Below are 21551 nucleotides of genomic sequence, written 5' to 3' on the forward strand. Positions count from 1 at the left end.
GGGTCTGACTTTGTGACGCCGTGTGATGGGGGGGGGGTCAAAAATCGTCCAAAATCGCGTGACGTCATTTATGGACGGCCCCTAAGGCTTTCGCGACCAATATCCGTAATGAAGTTTTTTTTGGGGGGGTTAGATCGCGTAAATATTTACATGTGTCGTTAAACCCGCCACCACCCAACACAGCCACTTCGTCAGGTTTGCCACGTAAACAAAACGTACAAAGTCGTTACTAGCACAGCAACAGCGGCCTGTTGGGAGAGTAAACCCACGACATTAACAATTCGAAACGACGTTTCGCTGAATTTCGATTTAAAGCTTTCGTGACTGCAGGGATTCATCTTCTTGGTTCTTTCGGTAAAGTCACGTAGAAGGGAAATAATAAAATAATAACAATAAAACCTCAAAATAATTATCACGACGTTTCGGCCACAACGCAAGCAGCTGTCTTTCCGACAGACCTGTTCTTCACCTGAGGACGGCTGCTTGCGTTGTGGCGGAAACGTGATAATTATTTTATTATGTTTATTTTTATTATTTTATTATTTCCCTTCTACGTGACTTAGACAAAATGTTTTGTCGTTGCCCGTAGTGAAACGGCTGTAACGCCGTATGGGACCTCAACATTCAATGTCCCTGTACAAGAAGAACACGGGGGGTGGGGGGGGGGTCATCCCGTGTGGGTTGACAGCTGTTCAAGCCTCGACTACTCCCAGTCGGTTTAGAGACGAGCAACGTCGGCTCAACGTTGGTGCTGACTGAACGCGAGAATGACCGCATCGTCAAGGAGGAGTCGGAGTGGCACGGCAATTCAACAAGCAACACTTTGCATCCCCAAAAGAAAAAAAAATTAACCCGTAAAAACAAAGTTTTTCACTATAAATCCTTGATATGCGTAGCATCGGGGCGGCTAGAGTCCTCTCGTCCTCTGGCTTGAGATGGCTGCCACCTATGGGTCAGATGATTGTCTGGCAGCATTAAACAATTGGTAATTAAATATTTTAAAAAAAATCCCTAAACAGTGTAAATTTTTTCACGAAAATGCATTGTCACGCACAACGAGTCTGTGTGCAAAATGTCAGCTCGATTGGATCACGGGAAGTGGGTTAAAAAACGACCGAAAGATTTGCACGGTCGTAAGCAAGCAAGCAAACTTAATATAAAGGATTTAATAAGTTATATTTTTAAAAAGTTTTTTTTAAACACGCTTTTATTAACCGTACTAGTAATGGAAGAACTCCACGACTCCAGGAAGTGGCCCTGAAGCTTGCCATAACGTAAGGTGCCGTCGTGATTTACAGCCAACGTCAGTTGACCGTGGACAATTAGACCCAAGCCGAAACATAACATATAAAAAAGATGGTTTAAATTTTATTTTTTATTTTTTATGATACAATATAGTATTGTCATCAGCATGACATAAGTATACCAAGTTTGCAGTCGATACCACATTGGGAAGTGGGTTAAAATTGAGTTACAAGATTTGAGGATACAACAACACCAGACAGGGTGAGTTAAATAAAAGCGTGTAATAAAGACACTAAACACGTGGACCCCAAGTGTCACACAATCTCGCTGGTCAAGCATAGGCTGGTCAAGCATAGGCCGGGCAAATAATGAACACGCACTCCACAGCAGAGGCAAAGACCAACGTTTATCCAAACCAACAATGTTGCATAATAGTCGAAACAATAATTCAGATTTTTCGACAAATGTTTGACGTTCTGCAAGTAGTGAAAATTTCAAAAAGAAATGCATCCTTGAGCCCATATTGCCATATATGTACATGTGTATTTACCTAATAACGTGATTACAACTATTCTAAATACGCTATTAAAAGTTTAGAGTCGTGTAAATGTGTATGAAATGCATTTTTATGAACCAACATTTTCATTGGCATGGTTCACAAACTCGGGCTTTCTATTTAAACCGCGTCGGCTTTCACTTGCCAATGTTACTCTTCATAAGTGAGTTTTGGATTAGGTCGTCAACGCAATCGTCTGACCAAGATGTGCGTCGTGCAACCCTTCACCAACCCGACACGGCCAACCGAATTAAAATGTCACGTGCACAATCATTTAACAATGTACACATTATAATGAGACAATTATTATTATTGAGCTGAAGCGATAATGCATCAGTAATTATTCAGCTCACCGGCAAGATGAGGTGGCGATCCCCACAACCGACTTTAGCAATAGACGCGACGTTTCGTATACCAACCATCATCAGTGAGATGCGCAAGCCTCAAGATGAGAATCCAGGAAGTGATTAACCTTAAATACGTACCATGACATCACGAGGAACGACGAATCGGATGCAAAGCTATTAAAATAATACCTTAATTTATTATAATTGTATTATAATTTATCAGTCCCAATCATTAACATTGTACTGTAACTCATTATGTACCTACTAGCCAAGCGTTTTAAAGGTTAGAACAGCGGTTTTGAACTTTTACTGCAGCCTTGCACCCCTTTGGTTCTCAATCGCTAAAAAATATGTTAGTAACTACATCGGTTTAATTAAACTAAGTAGTTGTACTTAAGTGCCTGATCTTAATTTGTGTTTCGATGATTTAACTTCGCACCCCTAGGGGGTGCACGTGCACCCCAGGTTAAGAACCACTGGGTTAGAAGATACATGGGTCAGGTTTTCATTTGGAATCAGGCTTTTATTGACACCTAAACGATGGCACAATATATTTCCCATTGTAGAAAAAAATGGACATTCATGAATCACCAATGCGATCCCATTGTCAAATTTTAATGACTCTATGGAAAAACACGTCTGGTAAGTGTATGCCTCCACATTTAAAGAATGAAAACGTTGTGGAAACTAATCACCCTGGAGAAAGAATATAAAACTGCTTCCTTCATGTAAACGCTCGCACATGATTCTCAAAAACATGAAAAGAATTAAGCTATGTACAGTAATCAATTCAACTTTTTAATATTTCGACGTTAATATAATAAATGTTGCACCTGTTCTCGCTGTTAAACTAAATAGAAAGTTTGTGTGCACCTGTACAAATAAGTTCAATACACCTCCCCACAGCCTCCACCTTCTAACATCGAAACATAGTTGGGGCGCCACGGTGGCGAGATGTTAACTACCTCGCCTCGTGTGGAGGAGGGTCGTGGGTTCGATCCCAATCCCTGACGCTTGTATATTTAGAGTTTGCAGGATCTCCCCCGTGGTCGTGTGGATATTTCTCTGTGATTGAGAGTATTTGACTGCAAAAAATTTCCACGTGATAAGCCACTTCGTTGAGCTATCATTTGTGGCCCAGGTCTCTTCTGAAAAAGAGCTACATAGCTCAGTAGGCCTTACCTGGTAAAATAAAAAATGGTTTAGATGCAAGGATAATGGTACGCATTTACCATTTATAGGTAACTTGGTTTAGATGATATCTCAACTATTCCAACGTCCTGCTGCCACCAGGCCAAGGATGATCCCCCCCATTGGCAGCAGCAACGGTGTGCACGCGAGCGTTAGTCTGCTCGTAGAGGGGGGGGGGGGTGCCGTTGCAGCTTCAGTCCTCGTAGGCGATGTTGTCGTACATGCCGCCCGGCGGCTGCGGCTGCTGCCTATTGAGTTGGGACCGGATGGCGGAGGAGGAGCCGGCGGGAGGGGGTGGCAGGTCACCGATGCAGTACGGGCGCAGGTCGTGCTGCAGCAGCTTCACCTTGTTGTCGACGGGCAGCTTGGTGTCGCGCAGCTGCGGGTACGAATTGTCGGGGTCGTACACGTTGGTGGGCTCCGGCTTTTTGCAGAATCTGGGAGGAGATATAAAAGAAGGGAGCAGTTGTGGACGCAGCCTCATCATCATCGTCGTCTTCACCATCAGCATGTTTAGATTGGTAATGGTGACCAATATAAACAAGGCAGGTAAGGCTGCCGTTGTAATAACCACCGCCTGCTTCACGGTCGACGTTAAAGGTCCCCTGACGTTATGTGCATGAGCGGGCCCGCTGTGCACTGGCGTCAAGTGCACAAATGTGTCAAATTACGCGTCACAAATGTGTCAAATTACGCGTCAAAAATGTGTCAAATTACGGGTCAAAAAGTGTCTAATTACGCATCAAAAATGTGTCAAATTACGTGTCAAAAATGTGTCAAGTTACGTGTCAAAAATGTGTCAAGTTACGTGTCAAAAATGCGTCAAGTTACGTGTCAAATTATGAAAATGAACCTGTAGATTATTCAACAGCAATCGTCACCCCCTTATTGGTCGACGAAGAGCCCCAGTTCACCCCAGGTCATTCTCGCAAATGAGACCAGCCTGAAAGTTCTCACCTGGTTGAACAAAATAAATGTAAATACAATTGCTGTACATGGCTGACAAAGGGTGGGTTATAGGACAAGTGTGGTAAAGCAGAGTGGTTATGCATAGAATGCTCAATTCCTGTACAAGGTTGAAGAGGCACCATAGTCCACCGTAGAGTTTCCAGTCTCAGATAATAACGCAGGCAGGTGGATTCATTGATACTCGGAACACAGTGGCAACGTGTCGTAATAATAATGCACCAGTGCCGGTCTCCGTGCATGTCTATGGGATCTCTATGCGAATCTGTGGGTCTATTGACTGTGTGAATCTACATGTCGCTGTGTGTGCATGTGTATATAGGGGAGCGGTAGGTGTAGTGGTTAGCGCGCTGCACTAAGAACCTGGCGACCAGGGTTCGATTCCCGCTCACGGCAAACACCAGTGACGATTATCTAAACCGGTCCTGGGCCTCCCCTAGGTCGACTCAGCCTGGTGCGATGTATAAACATTGCCGCTAGGGAGACAAAGGCGGCCGGGCGTGGTATTGGCCACCCACCCACTCGTGTGCCGTGCCGGCCTTTATAGGTGTTCGCTAACAGCACTTGCCCCTACAGTCTGTTAAGGCTATACGGGGGATCTTTTTGTATACAGTGGACTCTGCGAGTCTGCATCTATGTCTATAGGCCTCATGTGTCAAGTCTATGGACCTTCACGTGAAAGAGGGCAGCCGATGAAGCCACTGACAGTGCATTCTGGTCCCTCAATGAATCGAGCTGCACGCCTTATCACCCGGGGCGGACTTCGCAGCCTCCTCAACCCGGAGCCACGGAGGGCCACGGGAATGACGGCGCAACGTGGACGAGTGAGACGCAGTGAGACGTCTCACCCCTTGTTGCAGAACGTGCTTGCCAGCATGATCACGAAGATGGTCGCCAGAATGCTCCCCATAACGATCTTTATCCACGCTGTTGGAACACAAAAGAGGCCGGCTTGTGAGATAAGTGAATCGTCATCCGCATGCCGTCAGCAGCCCAATATCAGTTCATCATCTGCAGAGCTATCATCCGTTCGTCCGCGTCCAATATAAGGGAGGGAAGATGTTTTGATATTAAAAGGCACTTGACAAAACAAAAACACATCTCGATGAGGATGCTACCGCGGTATAATAGTTGGCAAACTAGACTTGTAATACGGAGGTCACCGGATCTACTTTAAACAATGGTCCAAGTTTCCTATAACTCCTCCGACTCTGTCCAACCCAGCGGCTTAAACGTGCACACCACTGTGAGTCGATCGGCAGGTCACGCGCGGTGGCGTTACAAAGGTGTGTGCTCCCACCTCTTCCGGGACGTCTGGCCATCGTGGAAGAGTAGGCCAAAATACTCTCTAGATATTCTTGGTTCATCTTCTTGGTTCTTTCGGTAAAGTCACGTAGAAGGGAAGTAATAAAATAATAAAAATAAAACATAATAAAATAATTCTCACGACATTTCGGCCACAACGCAAGCAGCCGTTCTCAGGTGCGTCAAAGTAGCCATCCTCAGGTGAGGACGGCTGCTTACGTTGTGGCAGAAACGTCGTGAGAATTATTTTATTATGTTTTATTTTTATTATTTTATTACTTCCCTTCTACGTGACTTTACCGAAAGAACCAAGAATATGAATGCCTGCAGTCACGAAAGCTTTAAATCGAAAAATATTCCTGGTTCTTTCGGTAAAGTCACGTAGAATGGAAATAATAAAATAATAAAAATAGAACAATAACATTCTACGTGACTTTACCGAAAGAACCAAGAATATGAATCCCTGCAGTCACGAAAGCTTTAAATCGAAAAATATTCTTGGTTCTTTCGGTAAAGTCACGTAGAATGGAAATAATAAAATAATAAAAATAGAACAATAACATTCTACGTGACTTTACCGAAAGAACCAAGAATATGAATGCCTGCAGTCACGAAAGCTTTAAATCGAAATATACCCTCTAGAGTTCGCTCTCGTGGTGGCCCCCTTGCAACAGCAGTGGCGTGAGCAAAGCAGTTGCAGGGCTGCACCTTTACCGATGCAGTATCTCAATATGAGCATTTGAAATGAGTAAATGCTTACTTTTGTCTGGAGGTCCCTCCGTGTCAGAAACTGTTGAGTAAGAAAAAATGATGGAATTAGAGGGCAGAACTTAAGATTGATAGATACAGCTCAGTTGTAGTGAGAGCTTTGTGACCTTATTTTATTGCATTAATTAAACCTGTAATTCATTATACAGAGCAGAGATGCAACGCCTTGTATACACTGTTCTTCCGCGTGTTGTAAATGTTATGTACTTGGAGGCTGCTTGTAAATACACTTACAAGTCAAGAAATGCATAGGATTTAATTTGAAAAAAATTATTCAAGTTAAATTATGAATTCAACGTCTTCAATTAATTGATCCATGCAGAGTAATGAATAAACATTTAATTAAAGCCATCAAAAGCACAGCGATGAATGATATAGCTCAAATTATAAAGACACAAAAGAATTCGGAGCAAGTGCTGTAGATGATGAGCGACGAAGCAAAAAGAAATTACTAACCAAGGTGACAGCGATGAAATGAATGAATGAAAGGATAGCAAGTGAAAATTGAGACGGCCTCTCACTGTTCCAACTGTGGCAGAAGGCCGCAGGCCTCGAGGCTGATGTTGTTGATGCACGGCGCTTGGACAATCGCGGTCTCGTTTGTTCCGTTCACAAAATCCACTGTGATCGCTTTTGCCCCGGCAATCCATCCGTCTCTGCCAAAAAAAGATAAAAATCAGTTCAACACATAGGCTTTCGTGACCAATATTATCCATGAAATGTTTTTTTTGGGGTTAGATCGCGTAAATATAAATGTGTCTTCTTGGTTCGTTCGGTAAAGTCACGTAGAAGGGAAATAATAAAATAATAAAAATAAACCAATAAAATAATTATCATTCAGACACTGTCTTTCCGACAGACCTGTTGTTCACCTGAGGACGGCTGCTTGAGTTGTGGCCGAAACGTCGTGAGAATTATTCTATTGTTTTATTTTTATTATTTTATTATTTCCCTTCTACGTGACTTTACCGAAAGAACCAAGAAGATGAATCCCTGCAGTCACAAAGCTTTGAATCGAAATATAAATGTGTCGTTAAACTCGTCACATCCGATTAGTAAGGTTTGTCACGTAAACAAAACGTGCCAATTTGTTACTAGTTCAGCACACCGGCGTGTTGGGGAGTAAACCCACAACATTCACAATTCGAGTTCGACGTTTTGCCAGTAATTACAACCAGCATTATCAGCCGACAGCCAGAATTGAAAATCACCGAGCGTGAGAACATCAGCTTAACCGTAATCCGCCGCACATTTCCGCACGACAACACCAGGGCTTGCATCCAGTTTGGGCAGTCTACGTTGGCGATTCGGAAATGTATTTCTGTACCCCGCACACCACATCCAGAATGCCTGTCGCTATGTCTGCAACTACGAATCACGCGCATCAACTCCAGTCGAACGGTGACCCAGAGAATCCTCAGAGAGGAATTCATCCCTGTTACACACCACATCCAGTATACCTGTTTAGCACGTAACAACGTCGCAACTACTCCAGTCTACCAGCGGACCCGGGAAATATTCAGTGAGGAATTAAGCCCCGGGGGCACAGGCATCATAAGCGCCCCAGGTCCACCCATGGCTGTGATCTGGGCTCCAGTGGGAAAGCAACAATTTTGTACACAACAATTCAGTGCAGGAGTTGTGTCCACCACGCACAATTTAGTTTGCACTTTGAGTCTTTTGTCGAGCACGTCAACCCGTCGTGATGCACAAACTCCAGCGAATTGCGGCGCTTCAGTTGACATTCGAAGCGGACTGCGACCCTCAAAAGAACGGCGCCGCCCCCAGCGAGTTCCGATTCCCGCTCACGGCCAACACCGGTGACGATTATCTGAACCGGTCCCGGGCCTCCCCAAGGTCGACTCAGCCTCAAATGAGTACCTGGTGCAGTGTGTAAACATCGCCACTGGGGATACAAAGGCGGCCGGCGTGGCGCTGGCCACCCACCCCAGTCGCGTGCCGTTCCGTTAACGGCCTTCGTGGGTGCTACTCGCTAACAGCGCTTGCCCCGGACAGTCTGTTAAGGCTACACATGGGGGAATCTTGGTGTTTGTGTGCACATTGCGTGTGCGTTGTGCGTGTCGTTTCTCACATGGTGGTCGTGAACCCAAGCTTCCGAGCTCCCTCCACGTGGTCCTCGTTGGCCAAGCTGGCGCCCCAAATGGCGCAACTGTTGCGTGCCTCGTTGTTGGGCACTGGCGAATCCAGCAGGTCCTGGTAAATGCCGTACTTCACTGCGAATGGCAGGAGAGGGCCCGAGACGAATGTTATTTTCTTAGTTGCGCACATGGAAAAATGAAAAACTCTCCGGTGTGCGGCTGTGGTCATCCAGAACAGACCGTAACAACGTATACCGACACAATGCCCCGATCCTCAAATGCGAAAGAGACGTCACGTTGGTGATACACTACGCCGCTGCTCTTGACGCGGTTATCTGGCTGGACCACCTGAATGTGAAATTATAGTTGTTGCTCTGCATCTACATCGGCCGTACAAAAGACGAAAAAGTAAGAAAAGTGGGGGGAAAAATCTCAGGTCAGGCTTGAGCTGCTCAGTTAAGATATATGAGTAGTTCAGCCATGGCTCAACTTAGGCTCAGCTCACGAAAATCCTGAGCACGGCTGGGGCCAGGCTCAGAGCCATCTCAAGTTAGGCGAGGCTTTGAGCCATTACTCACTTGGGCCAGAGACAAGCCTGAGTGGAGCCATGATCAATAATTCAGGCCTGAGTCTAGTTTAGCATTCTATCTCTGGAGAGGTTCGTGACAGACCCCACACCTTCCCAAACTTTATATAACTCCTCTATAACAATTGCTTCAAAAATGCTCCAAAGCTTGCTCTAAACATCTATCAGAAGAAATAAAAACGGCGTTTCCTTTTGTCCGTCAACGAAATTATGAGAGCCTTTCCGAAGGCCGGAATCAAAACGTTCTAGAAAGTGCCCCCCACCACACAGATGCCAGGGTAAAAAGTTAATCCAACAGGTTTCTAAATAATATATATTACATATGCCTACACACCCTATATACAATATAGTCAATAGTATCTGCACACGTTGGGGAGGGGTGGGGTGGGAAGAAGAGGACATCAGCGGGGGCGACTGGCGAGGCGGGACGCGTCGAGAAGCCCTGGGCCGCCGAAATTCTCGTCTGATAAAACCCGGCCCGAAAGGAAGGCTTTTTCTGTGATCGTTCCAATCACAGACTGTGGTGCATGAGTCAAACTTACGCGAGCTTTAAAACCTTGCGCTGTTAAATAATATAGTAGTAGGGTTTTACCCTTTAAACTGGTATCAAAACTGACACCTTTATACAAGGCATCATGTTTGCAATAACCACAACACAAGCAGTCAAAATGCAAACAAAAAGAAACAACAACTGATAATGATATGCACTGTCCTTGAAGTTGATTGGTCCACACCCGAGACAGCTTTTCTTAGAGCCTAGTCTCCATTGGTGTTGGACCAGATACGCCTTTTAGCGTATCTAATGCCTTGTATAAAGCTGTCAGTTTTTGTACCAGTTTAAAGGGTAAAAACCTACTACTATATTTTGCCACTGGTAAAGGAGGTCTCATAGTGTTAAACAATAGTTGATCATTGGCACCAGCTGTGACACTTGGGGCACGCGGCTCCCTAGCTTCCTCTTGGTTGATGAGATGCCGAATGTCGAAACTGGCACAGCGCTTTGCTTGCGTTGAACCAATGTTGCTTCAATTATGCGCTCACAGGCCACGACATTGATGGAGGGCTCTTGCCTATGACGTCAGCCAAACAGGTGGCACTTGTTTTAAAGGCCACACTCTACCGATGAAACTCGGGAAGTTGGGACCAGTCCTGTGTTTGTATATATAAACAAATTCTGCTGGACAAAACGTTGCTCTAAAACGCGCGTAGGCCTATGCAGGGCTTTGGTCTGTGTTTGCAATAAGGGAAAAATATAACTCGCAACCAGCACACCGTATCCGGTACATATCTCACTGCTGCTGTGGCTAATAGTCACAGTGCCAACGATCCGGAAAACATTCATTGAGTAAAGTCACGTAGAAGGGAAGTAATAAAATAATAAAAATATTATTAAAATGTATTATATTATTTTATTATATAATATTATTATATTATTTTATTATTTTATTATATTATTTTATTTTATTATGTTTTATTTTTATTATTTTATTACTTCCCTTCTATGTGACTTTACCGAAAGAACCAAGAAGATGAATCCCTGCAGTCACGAAAGCTTTAAATCGAAATTTATTCATTGAGTATTTAAGCCGTGGGTCTGATAGACTAAAGTGTAATCGAGCACCGGACTTAAACTACAATAACTCACAGTTGGTCACTATTCGCGTGGTTTCAACTCACGTGCTTCGTTGTAGCAAATGACGTTGGGAAGATCATTTGAGATTGCTGGGATGATATTCGGGTAGCAGTACGCGTGTGACGCATTCCACTTAAATCCACTCCTTTGTCCGTTCACGATCCAGCCTTCCCTGGAGGACGAAATAATGCCAACAGTTCTCAGAATCAGAATAAACATTTATACTGGAGGAATCCGATGAGTGACAAGGGGCCGTCCATAAATGACGTCACGCGATTTTGGACGATTTTTGACCCCCCCCAATATGACGTCACAAAGTTCTGCCCCCCCCCCCAAAACCATATTTCTATTTTGAAAATAAAACACGCTTCAAATTGCTTTAAACTATTGTCATTGTAGTGCGTATTTAATGTGGCGCTGCACTCTGATGTTGGAGAAGAAAACACTTATTAAAAAGTCTATTTATTTAAGTAGAATGTGTTGTCTATATTTATTTAAAGTTACGCATTTTGATGCGACGTCACATTTCTCAAACCCCCTCTTCCTCGTCACACATCGTCACAAATGTCTGACCCCCCCCCCAGGTGCGTGACGTCATTTATGGACGGCCACCAAATCTATTTTTCACAGACGCCCAGTATTTCACTGATGTCCAGGAATTGCTTCACCATCACCACAGCGTTCGTTCTCTTAGCCACATGCTCCCCCCTCCCCGCCTCGCAGACACACGAACTGGTGACACCACCTTGTTGAATTTTTAAATAAAAAAACATGGAAGCGAATTTGGGCAGGACAACGTCGTGAGACGGTATGATGGATGATGGACGAGGCCAGGAATGGAACGGCAGCCCAAGGAGGGAAACCCGCCGGGAGAGGACGGCCACGACAGAGGATGTCGCAGTGAGATCAAAAAGAGCTTTGCAGCTTATCGGATTCCTCCAGGATCAATAAAGATGCTGATTCCAAGACGCGTCGTTTGCATTGCAAGATAAAAGATGGATGCTGGCGGCGAGTGCGGAAACCTCATCCAGCAGTGGACAGACCATGGCTGATGACGATGGGTTCCAAGTATATTTATTGACAAATTATATTCTTTTGCGATTTAAAGCTTTCGTGACTGCAGGGATTCATCTTCTTGGTTCTTTCGGTAAAGTCATCACATAGAATGGAAATAATAAAATAATAAACATAAAACATAATAAAATAATTCTCACGACGTTTCGGCCACAACGCAAGCAGCCGTCCTCAGGTGAAAAAAATATATTCTATGCTAATAGACTCACTGTGATGACAGTAATTATTGAGTAGTTTTGACAGATATGTTTTTATGCAAAACAAAATGACACACTTAGGATCCTGAGGGTAAATTGTTTACGCCAAGGATGATTGTTGTTGACTGCGACTTCACCAGGGTAATAGAACAAGGCTAAAGCATATATATAGTTTGTGTGGTTAAACCTTAATGCCTGAGGCTCATGGGGCCAGAATGGAGCATCTTTATCACTTGTGAAGTTGAATGTCAATGTCTGAGGCTCATAGGGCCAGACTAAGACACCTTTAAGATTCACATAGGGGTCACAATTCATGCCTGAGGTTTAGAGACACAGTTTCAAGAGTGGTATGTCTAAAGCAGGGGTGGGGAACGTCCGGCCCGCGGGCCGTATGAGGCCCGCAAAATCATTTGATCTGGCCCTGCCAAGGCAACCGCAGGCTTGGACTCGAAATTCAACAAATCTAGGAGCAAACCTGGAAAAGCAGTTGCGAGTAGCAACATCATCAATACCAGCTACCACGCGCCTCGCCAAAGAGAAGCAGTTCCAGCCATCACATTAGGGGTGAGTTCATTAAATGTTTGACCAAATATAACAGGCTAATTTTTAAGTTGCTAATTTTGTATGGCCCGCGAATGATGTTATGAATATCCAAATGGCCCTTGGCAGATAAAAGGTTCCCCACCCCTGGTCTAGAGCAGGGGTCGGCAACCAAAATAACAAGAAGAGCCATTTCTTTCCAATTCGGTACAAAATTCAGTATTTCAAGAGCCGCAATGCATCTGAGTACATACTGTACATACGTACTCATCGTCAAGAAGCAGCCCGTAAAGAGCCGCATGCGGCTCTGGAGCCGTAGGTTGCCGACCCCTGGACTAGAGTCACAGCAGCTATCGTCGTTATAGGGAGATAGAAGCATAACTCCATTCTTTGTCTCCACATGTAAATAAAACACGTGTTTAAGTCCATCGGCCAATTGGTCTTTCCGGAAAAATATCCATCAGCATTTTTTCATTTAAACAAACTCACGACCAGTTTCATCTAGTTGGGTCTCAACAGCAGTCTGGCTTGCGTAACATAAGTTGCTGGGTTCCCATGTTTTATAGGCAAAATGCACTCCATCTAAACGATGGGGCACTGTTCGACGCAACAAGCAATATCATATATAGATTGTACGCAATATTGCATACAAATTCCTCATTATACATTGTTACGGAGCATTATTGGTCTCCACGTACAAATACAAACGCGCCTCCGATGATCACGGTTGACCACATGCGTTGCGCAAAGAAGTTCAATGTACGGCGAGCACACACAAAACGTGTCATAGTCCTGCTGGCCTATTTAACTTTGTTGTATTGTGTCAAGCAAGACCCGTACCAGCACTGATGTTCGACGAGGAGGGCGTCCTGAACCTGAGAAAACGTTGCTGGCACGCTGCCCACCAACACGGAGTGGCACTCTTGACTCACGTTCCTGTAATAGATGGCTTTCTTGGTGATGTGCAGGAAAACGCCCTTTTGCACTGTGGGAGGTGAGGTGGAGATGGGGGGAGGAGGCGGGAAAGAGGGGGCCAAATCAGTAAACACGGCAACGACAACATTCAAGCTGCATTTTCCCGCGTAACGTGGGGGAGGGGGGGGGTGATGGGGTAGGCGTTTCCATTGTGCGCAGCTTTAAACCGAAATTAAGTAAGACGGCCGAATTACCTTCGGTGACTTTTCTAAAACATCCGTAACAAAAATGCAAAAAATAAGAATCTTTTTTTTTTTATCCTGGAGAAATCCGATGAGCTATGAAGCTGTTTGTTCGCAGATGTCCAATTGATGTCACTGCCAGAGGACTCGACCCCAAATATTGGCGAGCGGTAAAATTACCTGACACAATACGGGTGACTGCACCCTGCCACTTACCGTGGTATGGTTGGCAAGTATGTTGCTCTGATTGTTGTACAGATCACACAATCTCTGTCTGCGATTCGGACGGAAGTTAACAGTTTCCCAATAGGGGGGGGGGGGGGGGCGGGGAGCGATCAAATTTTGTCCATATTTGGGAAACAATATATTCATGACAGAATGGTGCATTAACCATTGCCAGTGATGATGCCTGGCAGCAATTCCCCCTAAACCTGCACGAGCGTGCCTGGGCCTTGAAAGCTGAGCGTGAGCTGCCACAGAGCTTTCAAAGTTGACTTCCTGCTCAAATTTGGCATTGAGGCGGGCGGCTCATCTTTCGCTGACAGCCCTGAGGCAGTGCTGGAAATCCCACTTTCCTATCGCGAGGGAGAGTCTATCCCATAGGACAGCTACTGTGGACTTCGCCATCAACTGGTGCCTACTCGCTAACTTTTTAACTTCGGAAGAAGAATGACGGGCTGAGTCAAGCCCACCGACCACGATTTGAACTCGCAAATTTGAACTCGCAAATTTGAACTCGCAAATTTGAACTCGCAAATTTGAACTCGCAAATTTGAACTCGAAAATTTGAACTCGCAAATTTGAACTCGAAAATTTGAACTCGAAAATTTGAACTCGAAAATTTGAACTCGCAAATCCTGGTTGACCTGACGCGCTGTGACCTGTCAGGTCGGCGGCGGCGATCGCTCGCTTACCGACAAGGTTGGGTTTGCAGAATACGCTGTTGGAGAAGCAGGGGCCCTTGGTGACGGCTCCCACGCTCCCAATGCCACACTTGTCGTTGGACGTAATCCGCGGCATAACCAACTGCGTGCTGGCGACCCAGCCGTACCTGGGAAACGCAAGACGACAGGGCCACGGAGAGCGCGGCGCATCCGTAAGGGCGTCGCGGAGGCAGGCGACGGCACGAGCCCGCAATGATCTAGCACTTTGGGGAGGCCAAGGGGTTTGTGGATCACGACGAGATTTGTGTTGACACTCCCGAAGAACTGTAATGATGCAAGCGATTCAAATCGCGAGTGGTGTCCGGGGGGGAGGCGTGCAGGTGCCGGCTCAGGTCAGGAGAGAGCTCCCGTGTCGGTTTTTATTTTTTCCAGCCCAGAAATCAATGTAGCCGCCCAGGAGAACAGGTGTGTGTGTGTGTGTGTAGGTGCATTGAACTTTTTTATCTCCGTACGTAGCCGACCGTGCTAATTGGAGGTGCGAGTCTGGAGACTACCCAACAACAGCAGCAGCAGCAGAAGCAGCGCCCACTGGATGCACGACGGATCTCCCCTGCCCTACCCTTGCGCTCTCCTCATCAATGAATTCGTTACCAGCTCACGTCACTGGCAATTACGAAGCCTGCGGCAGAGCTCACTGGCAAACCGCATACCCCCGGATTAAAATTGATTCTCATGCCCATAATACCGGCATTGATTATTATTTTGTGGGGGTGTTGTTATTCTTCTTCTTGGTTCTTTCGATAAAGTCACGTAGAAGGGAAATAATACAATAATAAAAATAAAACATAATAAAATAATTCTCACGACGTTTTGGCCACAACGCAAGCAGCCGTCTTCAGGTGAAGAACAGGTCTGGCTTGGAAGCCTGGTGGTGTGTCATTCAGACGCTGTCTTTCCGACAGACCTGTTCTTCACCTGAGGACGGCTGCTTGCGTTGTGGCCGAGACGTCGTGAGAATTATTTGATTATGTTTTATTTTTATTATTTTATTATTTCCCTTCTATGTGACTTTACCGATAGAACCAAGAAGATGAATCCCTGCAGTCACGAAAGCTTTAAATCGGTGTTGTTATTGCTGTTGTACATTGTACGCGATTAATGCGCGTGACCCCTGCAGCCAATTGAGACGCTCGCGTTCCGCACAATGCACAAAACAATAATTAATTCTTGAATAGGGACACCGAATTGCAACAATAATATTTCTGGGTGGGAGGTGGAGGTGGGGGTGGAGGAGGACTCTTTAGATGCCCTTTCCTTCCGGCCTGCGAGGTGGCCACGAGTCGGCAGTACAGAAAGTAGGTGAGTAAACCCCATCCGTGCAGAGTTTTGTCATCCCCTACGTAGCTGTGGGGTTTTCTCCAGGTACTCCGATTTCCCTCCCACACGCAACATGTTCACCGATGGTTTAAACTCATTCCGCACAGGACGTTTATACAACGCTCGTACAACGTTTATACAACGCTTGCGCTGTACGTGCCCCATGGTGGAGATGAAGAGCCCCTTGACTAAAACAGCTGGCGGCCAAGCCGTTCAATGGGCCACATTCTGCTGACGATGCTTAAAAGGTCTAATTCGATGCAGACGGCCCATGGAATGGATGGGCAAACCCTTATTTAACTTCACACGAAGATAAAAACGTGTGGCGTGATTATTATTCATTTGTGCGTGTTACTCGCGAATGGAGTTGGCCAAACAACCCACACCGCAAGACCCCCCCCCCCCTGCCAGCCTGCCACTCGATGATACTTTTTTTTTTATTAAACGAATGGTTCAGCAGTTCCACTGCTAGATTATTTTTTCCGCCTGAGGACAACCGCTTGTGTTGCGATCGAAACGTCGTGATGTATTATATTTTATTTTATTTTTCTATCTACGTGACTCTACCGAAAGAAACAAAGAGTATGGATTCCTGCAGTCACGAAAGCTTCAAATCAAGATCGAATGACATTATTACCATTATGAGCACTAGTGTAGTAACATCACCAGCACCAGAGTTCTTGGATTCATATTTTATTTTAAGCCATTGGCATGCAACCTAAACAGTCGACACCATTTCTCTAACCTCCATGGCTCTTCTTCCCTGTCTTTCAATCCCAGGCGTGCATCTCTCCATATTTCTTTCCATACTCCATACAAACATTCCCCATTTTGTTGTTGTTGTTCTTTGTCAATGTCCTTGTTTTTGATCAGGTGGACTTGGGCAGGATACGTTTGTGGATGGCAGTGGTTCTTACCCTCTTTCTGCAGCCTGCACGCCCCTTTGGTTCTCAGAAAGGGCATCCCGCACCCCCAGGGGGTGCGCGCACCCCAGGTTAAGAACCACTGGTGTAAAGGATGGTGGCTGGTGGCCAAAGGAGAGAAACGCGCCCAAGAGGACGTTCATTGCGGTGATGAATCCAACTCTTGTGCAAGCGCAAGATGGGGAGTCCTTCGTCTAACAGTGGCCGATGATGAAGATGGCACGAGACCTCCGTTAGACCCTGTCGGCCAAGTCCAAACATGACGATGGCTCCGCAAGGATGCTTCCAGTGAGTGAAGGGTTAGAGACGGTGCCTTAGCTATCGATTCTAATCGACGATTCGAGGTGTTCGCTATCCACTTACTAAATACCATCGGGCCGGTTAATCCGTCGCGGGGCGAAGAGTTGCACGCGGATCTGCGCAGCCCCACCAAACAGCGAACCCTTCACCGTTGCTGCAAAGCCTCAACCCCCTCGTGTGTCGAACCCCCATCGTCCAGCACAACTCACTTGCAGGTCTCGAAGCCGGCGCTGATGGAGGCGTTGAGCTGCTCCATAGTGGCCAGGCTCACGCTGACGTTCTTCTGTTCCCCGTAACGCCGACACCATTCGTTCGCCTCGCTGAACATCAAGTTGTTCTGGTCGGTCTGGAACAGGCCCAGTTTCACCAGACTGGGATCGGAGAGTGTGATGCTGCCGTTGACTGCTGTGTGCGTGGCAGACACAATCGGAGTGCAAATTGCGGCACGTTTGTCGAGTTGAGTTGAGTGGTTATCTTATTTTTTATAGTTTAACGGGTAAGGCACACTGAGCTATACAGCTCTTTTTCAGAAGTGACCTGGCCACAAATGATCGCTCAACGAAGTGGCTTATCACGTGGACATTTATAGCAGCCAAATACTTTAAATGCACGTTTTAAATGTGGAGGGAAAACTCGGAGGGCCCAGAGAGAAAACTCCACACGACCACGGGGAGAACATGCAAACTCAAAATATACAGGCGTCAGGGGTCGGGATTGAACCCACGGCCTCCTGTATACCAGGAGAGGTAGTTAACATCTCGCCACCACTGGCACCCTCCTACAGCAGTAATACTGCCAGTGAGCTAGAAATCTTGAAATGCGGTATTCCTCCCTCAAAACTCTATCTTTATTTTTTTTCCCGAGCTCACCCCACGACCCCTTCAATCTCCAACTTTCTAACCACTACTACCGTCCCTGCTCCCCGTTGACAATTCTCTCCACGGCCTACCGCTTATTCCCCATCCATCAAATACATGCATCATCATTTGCTTTCATCAATGTTGCTTTTACTTCATTTCACGCATCACAGGTTCGCCCATTACCTCCTCTCAGCTCTTTTATTCACCTCACCTTCACCATGACACTCATACGTACCGTTGTTAATTCTCTGTAAAGTGCCTTGGTTAAGGCGTGATGCTATAACATTACGTAAAGATGAGATCAAATGAGAAAAAAAAACCCAGAAACATTCACGGTGAAAAGATAGCATTTCGAAAAGGGGCCGTCCATAAATGACGTCACGCGATTTTGGACGATTTTTGATCCCCCCCCCCTCGTCACACGGCGTCACAAAAAGTCAGACCCCCCCTCAAATATGACGCCACAAAGCTCTGCCCCCCTCGCCACCCCAAAAGCATATTTCCATTTTGAAAATAAAACATGCTTCAAATCGCTTTAAACTATTGTCATTGTAGTGCGTATTTAATGTGGCGCTGCACTCTGATGTTGTAGGAGGAAACATTTATTAAAAAGTCTATTTAATTAAGTAGAACGTGTTGTCTATATTTATTTAAAATTGCGCATTTTGATGTGACGTCACATTTCTCACCCCCCCCCCCTCGTCACACATCGTCACAAATGTCTGACCCCCCCCCCCCCCCCCAGGTGCGTGACGCCATTTATGGACGGCCCCTAAGCAACATAACGAATGTTGTTTTGCTAAATAACAATTACATTACCAACCCACAGGCTACCTGCCAAGTGTGGCAGTTTGAGTCACGGCTGTTTAAATAATTAATATATATTCATAACAATACAGGGCGCTTAATTTTTTCTTTACATTTACGTGGGACTATCGTTTTAGTGGAAAAAGGAACGGATAATCCACTGTAACGTGATAACAAATGTAATGTTAATAAGTTTCAAAAAGTCAAAGAGTCTCCACTTGTTCGCCATCATTGTCAACGCGCGTGCCTGGAGTCTTCTCCAGGTGGTCTCCAGAGATCCGGAGTCACGACCTTTCTCGTGGTGGTGTTGTTGTTGCAAATTCTCAGAAGTGTCAAATAAAATTAAGCATCCCGTATAGAGGGCAACAGGAAGACCGATTTGCAACCCTCCGAAGAGCCGACACGCACATTAATCTTTGTGCTGTTCAGCACCTCCGATTAGCACCCGTTGGCTACGTACGGTGCGAAAGAAGTTCAACGTACGTGTACGTACAAATGAAGCGGGCGAGTACGAGAAAAGCTGGAGAGTGCTCAACGAAGCGTGGAGAGATGCAAGCTTAGAATTTAGGGAGAGGAGCATGTGGAGTAGAGAACATACGTCGGTCAAAGACATCGCATTGTGTATGAAAGTGAGAGCGGTGGGCAGGGCGCGTCACTCGAAGGGACGATGACCGAAGGTCACGAAAAATTACGGAGTAGCAGCCACGGAATCGGAATGCGTCCGCGAGGACGTCAAATGTGTAGACGGATCGACGAAATCGGCTCGTGTTGCAGGCACCAGCAAGTGGATTCGTCGTCGATTTTTGGGGTAAGGCCACGCAATAGTTTGGCCGAACGTGTGTCGTCAAGACCCTCCACCACCACCACCCGACACAGCCATGCGGATTAAACCGCCACGTGCACAAGAAGTTTTAACATAGCCACTTCCGTGCCCTCGTCGAGGAGGCCGCTTGCCTATCTTGCAGTTATATGCTAATTTCTCACGTTAACATCACTAGCCCCGGCCACTTCTTTATGACCCTTGGGCTACACCCATTTCAAACCTTTTATGAACAGTCTGACTCAGCAGCAGACCATGCTTTCCCACCTGATGACGGACGCTTGTGTTGCGCCCGAAACGTCGTGATTTATTTTATTTTATACCCTACGTGACTTTACCGAAAGGACCAAAGGGTAAGTTTAAAGAGCCGATTATTTGCTGTTTCGGCTCACCGGTACGTGGAAGAACAATTTTCACAACCCATGTTGGCAATTATTGTTGTCGTTTTGTTGGGAACAACATCCAACAATGACTTCCTGCATCTTGTCCTGTTACTGCTTGACGTAGTTGGAAGGAAACGTGGCATGAAATGGCTACATTTAGTTGAGGAAATTGTTCCTCGACTTACCTGTGAAGTGAAACAACAACAGTCGTACACTGCGACAATGGCATGTTGATTGGCTGTGCTGGGTGGCGGAGGGTCGTTACGACACACGTTTGGCCAAATCATAGCGTGGCCGAGGCCAAAAATAAACTATAAATCACAGCATCGCCTGTGAAACTCCCTACGTGTTACACGAGGTGTATTGTTACGATCGTGAGAGATGGGGACGGCTTAAGGCGGGGGCTTCATCCAGCAGTAGATTAAGGCGACAAGATAGACAGGTGCTCGGCTAAGGTCGCGCTCTGTAGCTCTCCGATGCGTTTCCGGGTTGTGCTGTCCGGCACGAGGAGCGAAACGTCGGGCACCACACCGATCATTACCGGACAGGACGCGCTCCATTGTAAACACATCGCGAGAGGTCGCGCTTAAAAGACAAAAATGTGCCCCCCAAATGATTTCACAGCAACGTCGAACACAACCTGAACACCAGACGGATTGGTCTCCTGCAGCAGCAGCAGCAGCAGCGACGACACAAATATAATCACGAATTACCTTGGCCACTGCATCCGCTGAAGAGAGACGTGGAGACGGCGCACGAAAGACACAGCAGCAGCAGTCGCATGATGATTGACGGTGATGGCAGGCACCGATGATGACCCCCCGTTTGAGTGCGGGCCACAGCAGGGCTTTCGAGATGACAAACAAGGGGGGGGGGGGGCTGTCTCGGGGAAATCGCAGGAGAGTCACAGGAGGAGTATGAGGCAGCTCGGGCGAAAAGACGAGAGGCGTTTATCTGCTCACCAGAGCTTCCCTGCGACTGTGCGAGAAACCTCAACTAACAACTAGACGCCACAGGGGTGGTGCTGGTGGAGGTATTTGGAGTCCATGTGTACCCACGCGCGCGGCCCTTCCCCACGCTTGCGTCACACGCGCAAGTACGCGCGGCCAACCGCTCCCACTGGCGATGCGACCACTGCTCTAACCGGTTCGCTGAGCTGTTCCAAGGGGCGACGCTTTGGCGTCATCGACGACGACGACGGGAGGGAGGGAGGAGAGGTGCGCAAGGACATTCCTGAAGCCGCCGCACCTGCGCGCGCGCGCGTGCATTGCGATGTGACACGCGCGCGCACGCGGCAATGCAGCTGTGCGGTGTGGATGCTGAACTTCTTTCGAGCCGCACGTGGTCAAACCGTGCTAATTGTAGGTGCGGTGGGGGCGGTGGGGGACAACAGTGCTCGCGTTGGCAGCGAATTGGAATCAGAATCTTGATTTATCCTGGTGAAATCCGATGAGCCAAGGAAGCTCTTATTCTTTGATTCTTTTGGTAAAGTCACGTATAAAGATAAAATAATAAATTTTATCTTTATACGTG

At 46.4% G+C, this 21551-nt stretch overlaps 1 protein-coding gene across 1 annotated transcript; it reads right to left on the reverse strand.

The window, feature by feature from the left end:
* Positions 1 to 1632: 1632 nt before the first annotated feature.
* On the reverse strand, positions 1633 to 21210 carry LOC133350233 (uncharacterized). Its single transcript, XM_061564351.1, has 10 exons — positions 20732 to 21210; positions 17358 to 17553; positions 14579 to 14715; positions 13348 to 13492; positions 10741 to 10868; positions 8471 to 8612; positions 6900 to 7034; positions 6371 to 6400; positions 5154 to 5232; positions 1633 to 3776 (listed from the first exon to the last, which is right to left on the reverse strand). Exons 1-8 carry the CDS (start codon positions 20799 to 20801, stop codon positions 6394 to 6396), a joined length of 960 nt encoding a protein of 319 aa, XP_061420335.1. The 5' UTR covers positions 20802 to 21210; the 3' UTR covers positions 1633 to 3776; positions 5154 to 5232; positions 6371 to 6393.
* Between the last annotated feature and the right edge of the window lie 341 nt (positions 21211 to 21551).

The sequence above is a fragment of the Lethenteron reissneri genome, chromosome 33, assembly GCF_015708825.2.
Source record: "Lethenteron reissneri isolate LAM-NWPU_2019-01 chromosome 33, ASM1570882v1, whole genome shotgun sequence".
Taxonomy (NCBI): Eukaryota; Metazoa; Chordata; class Hyperoartia; order Petromyzontiformes; family Petromyzontidae; genus Lethenteron; species Lethenteron reissneri.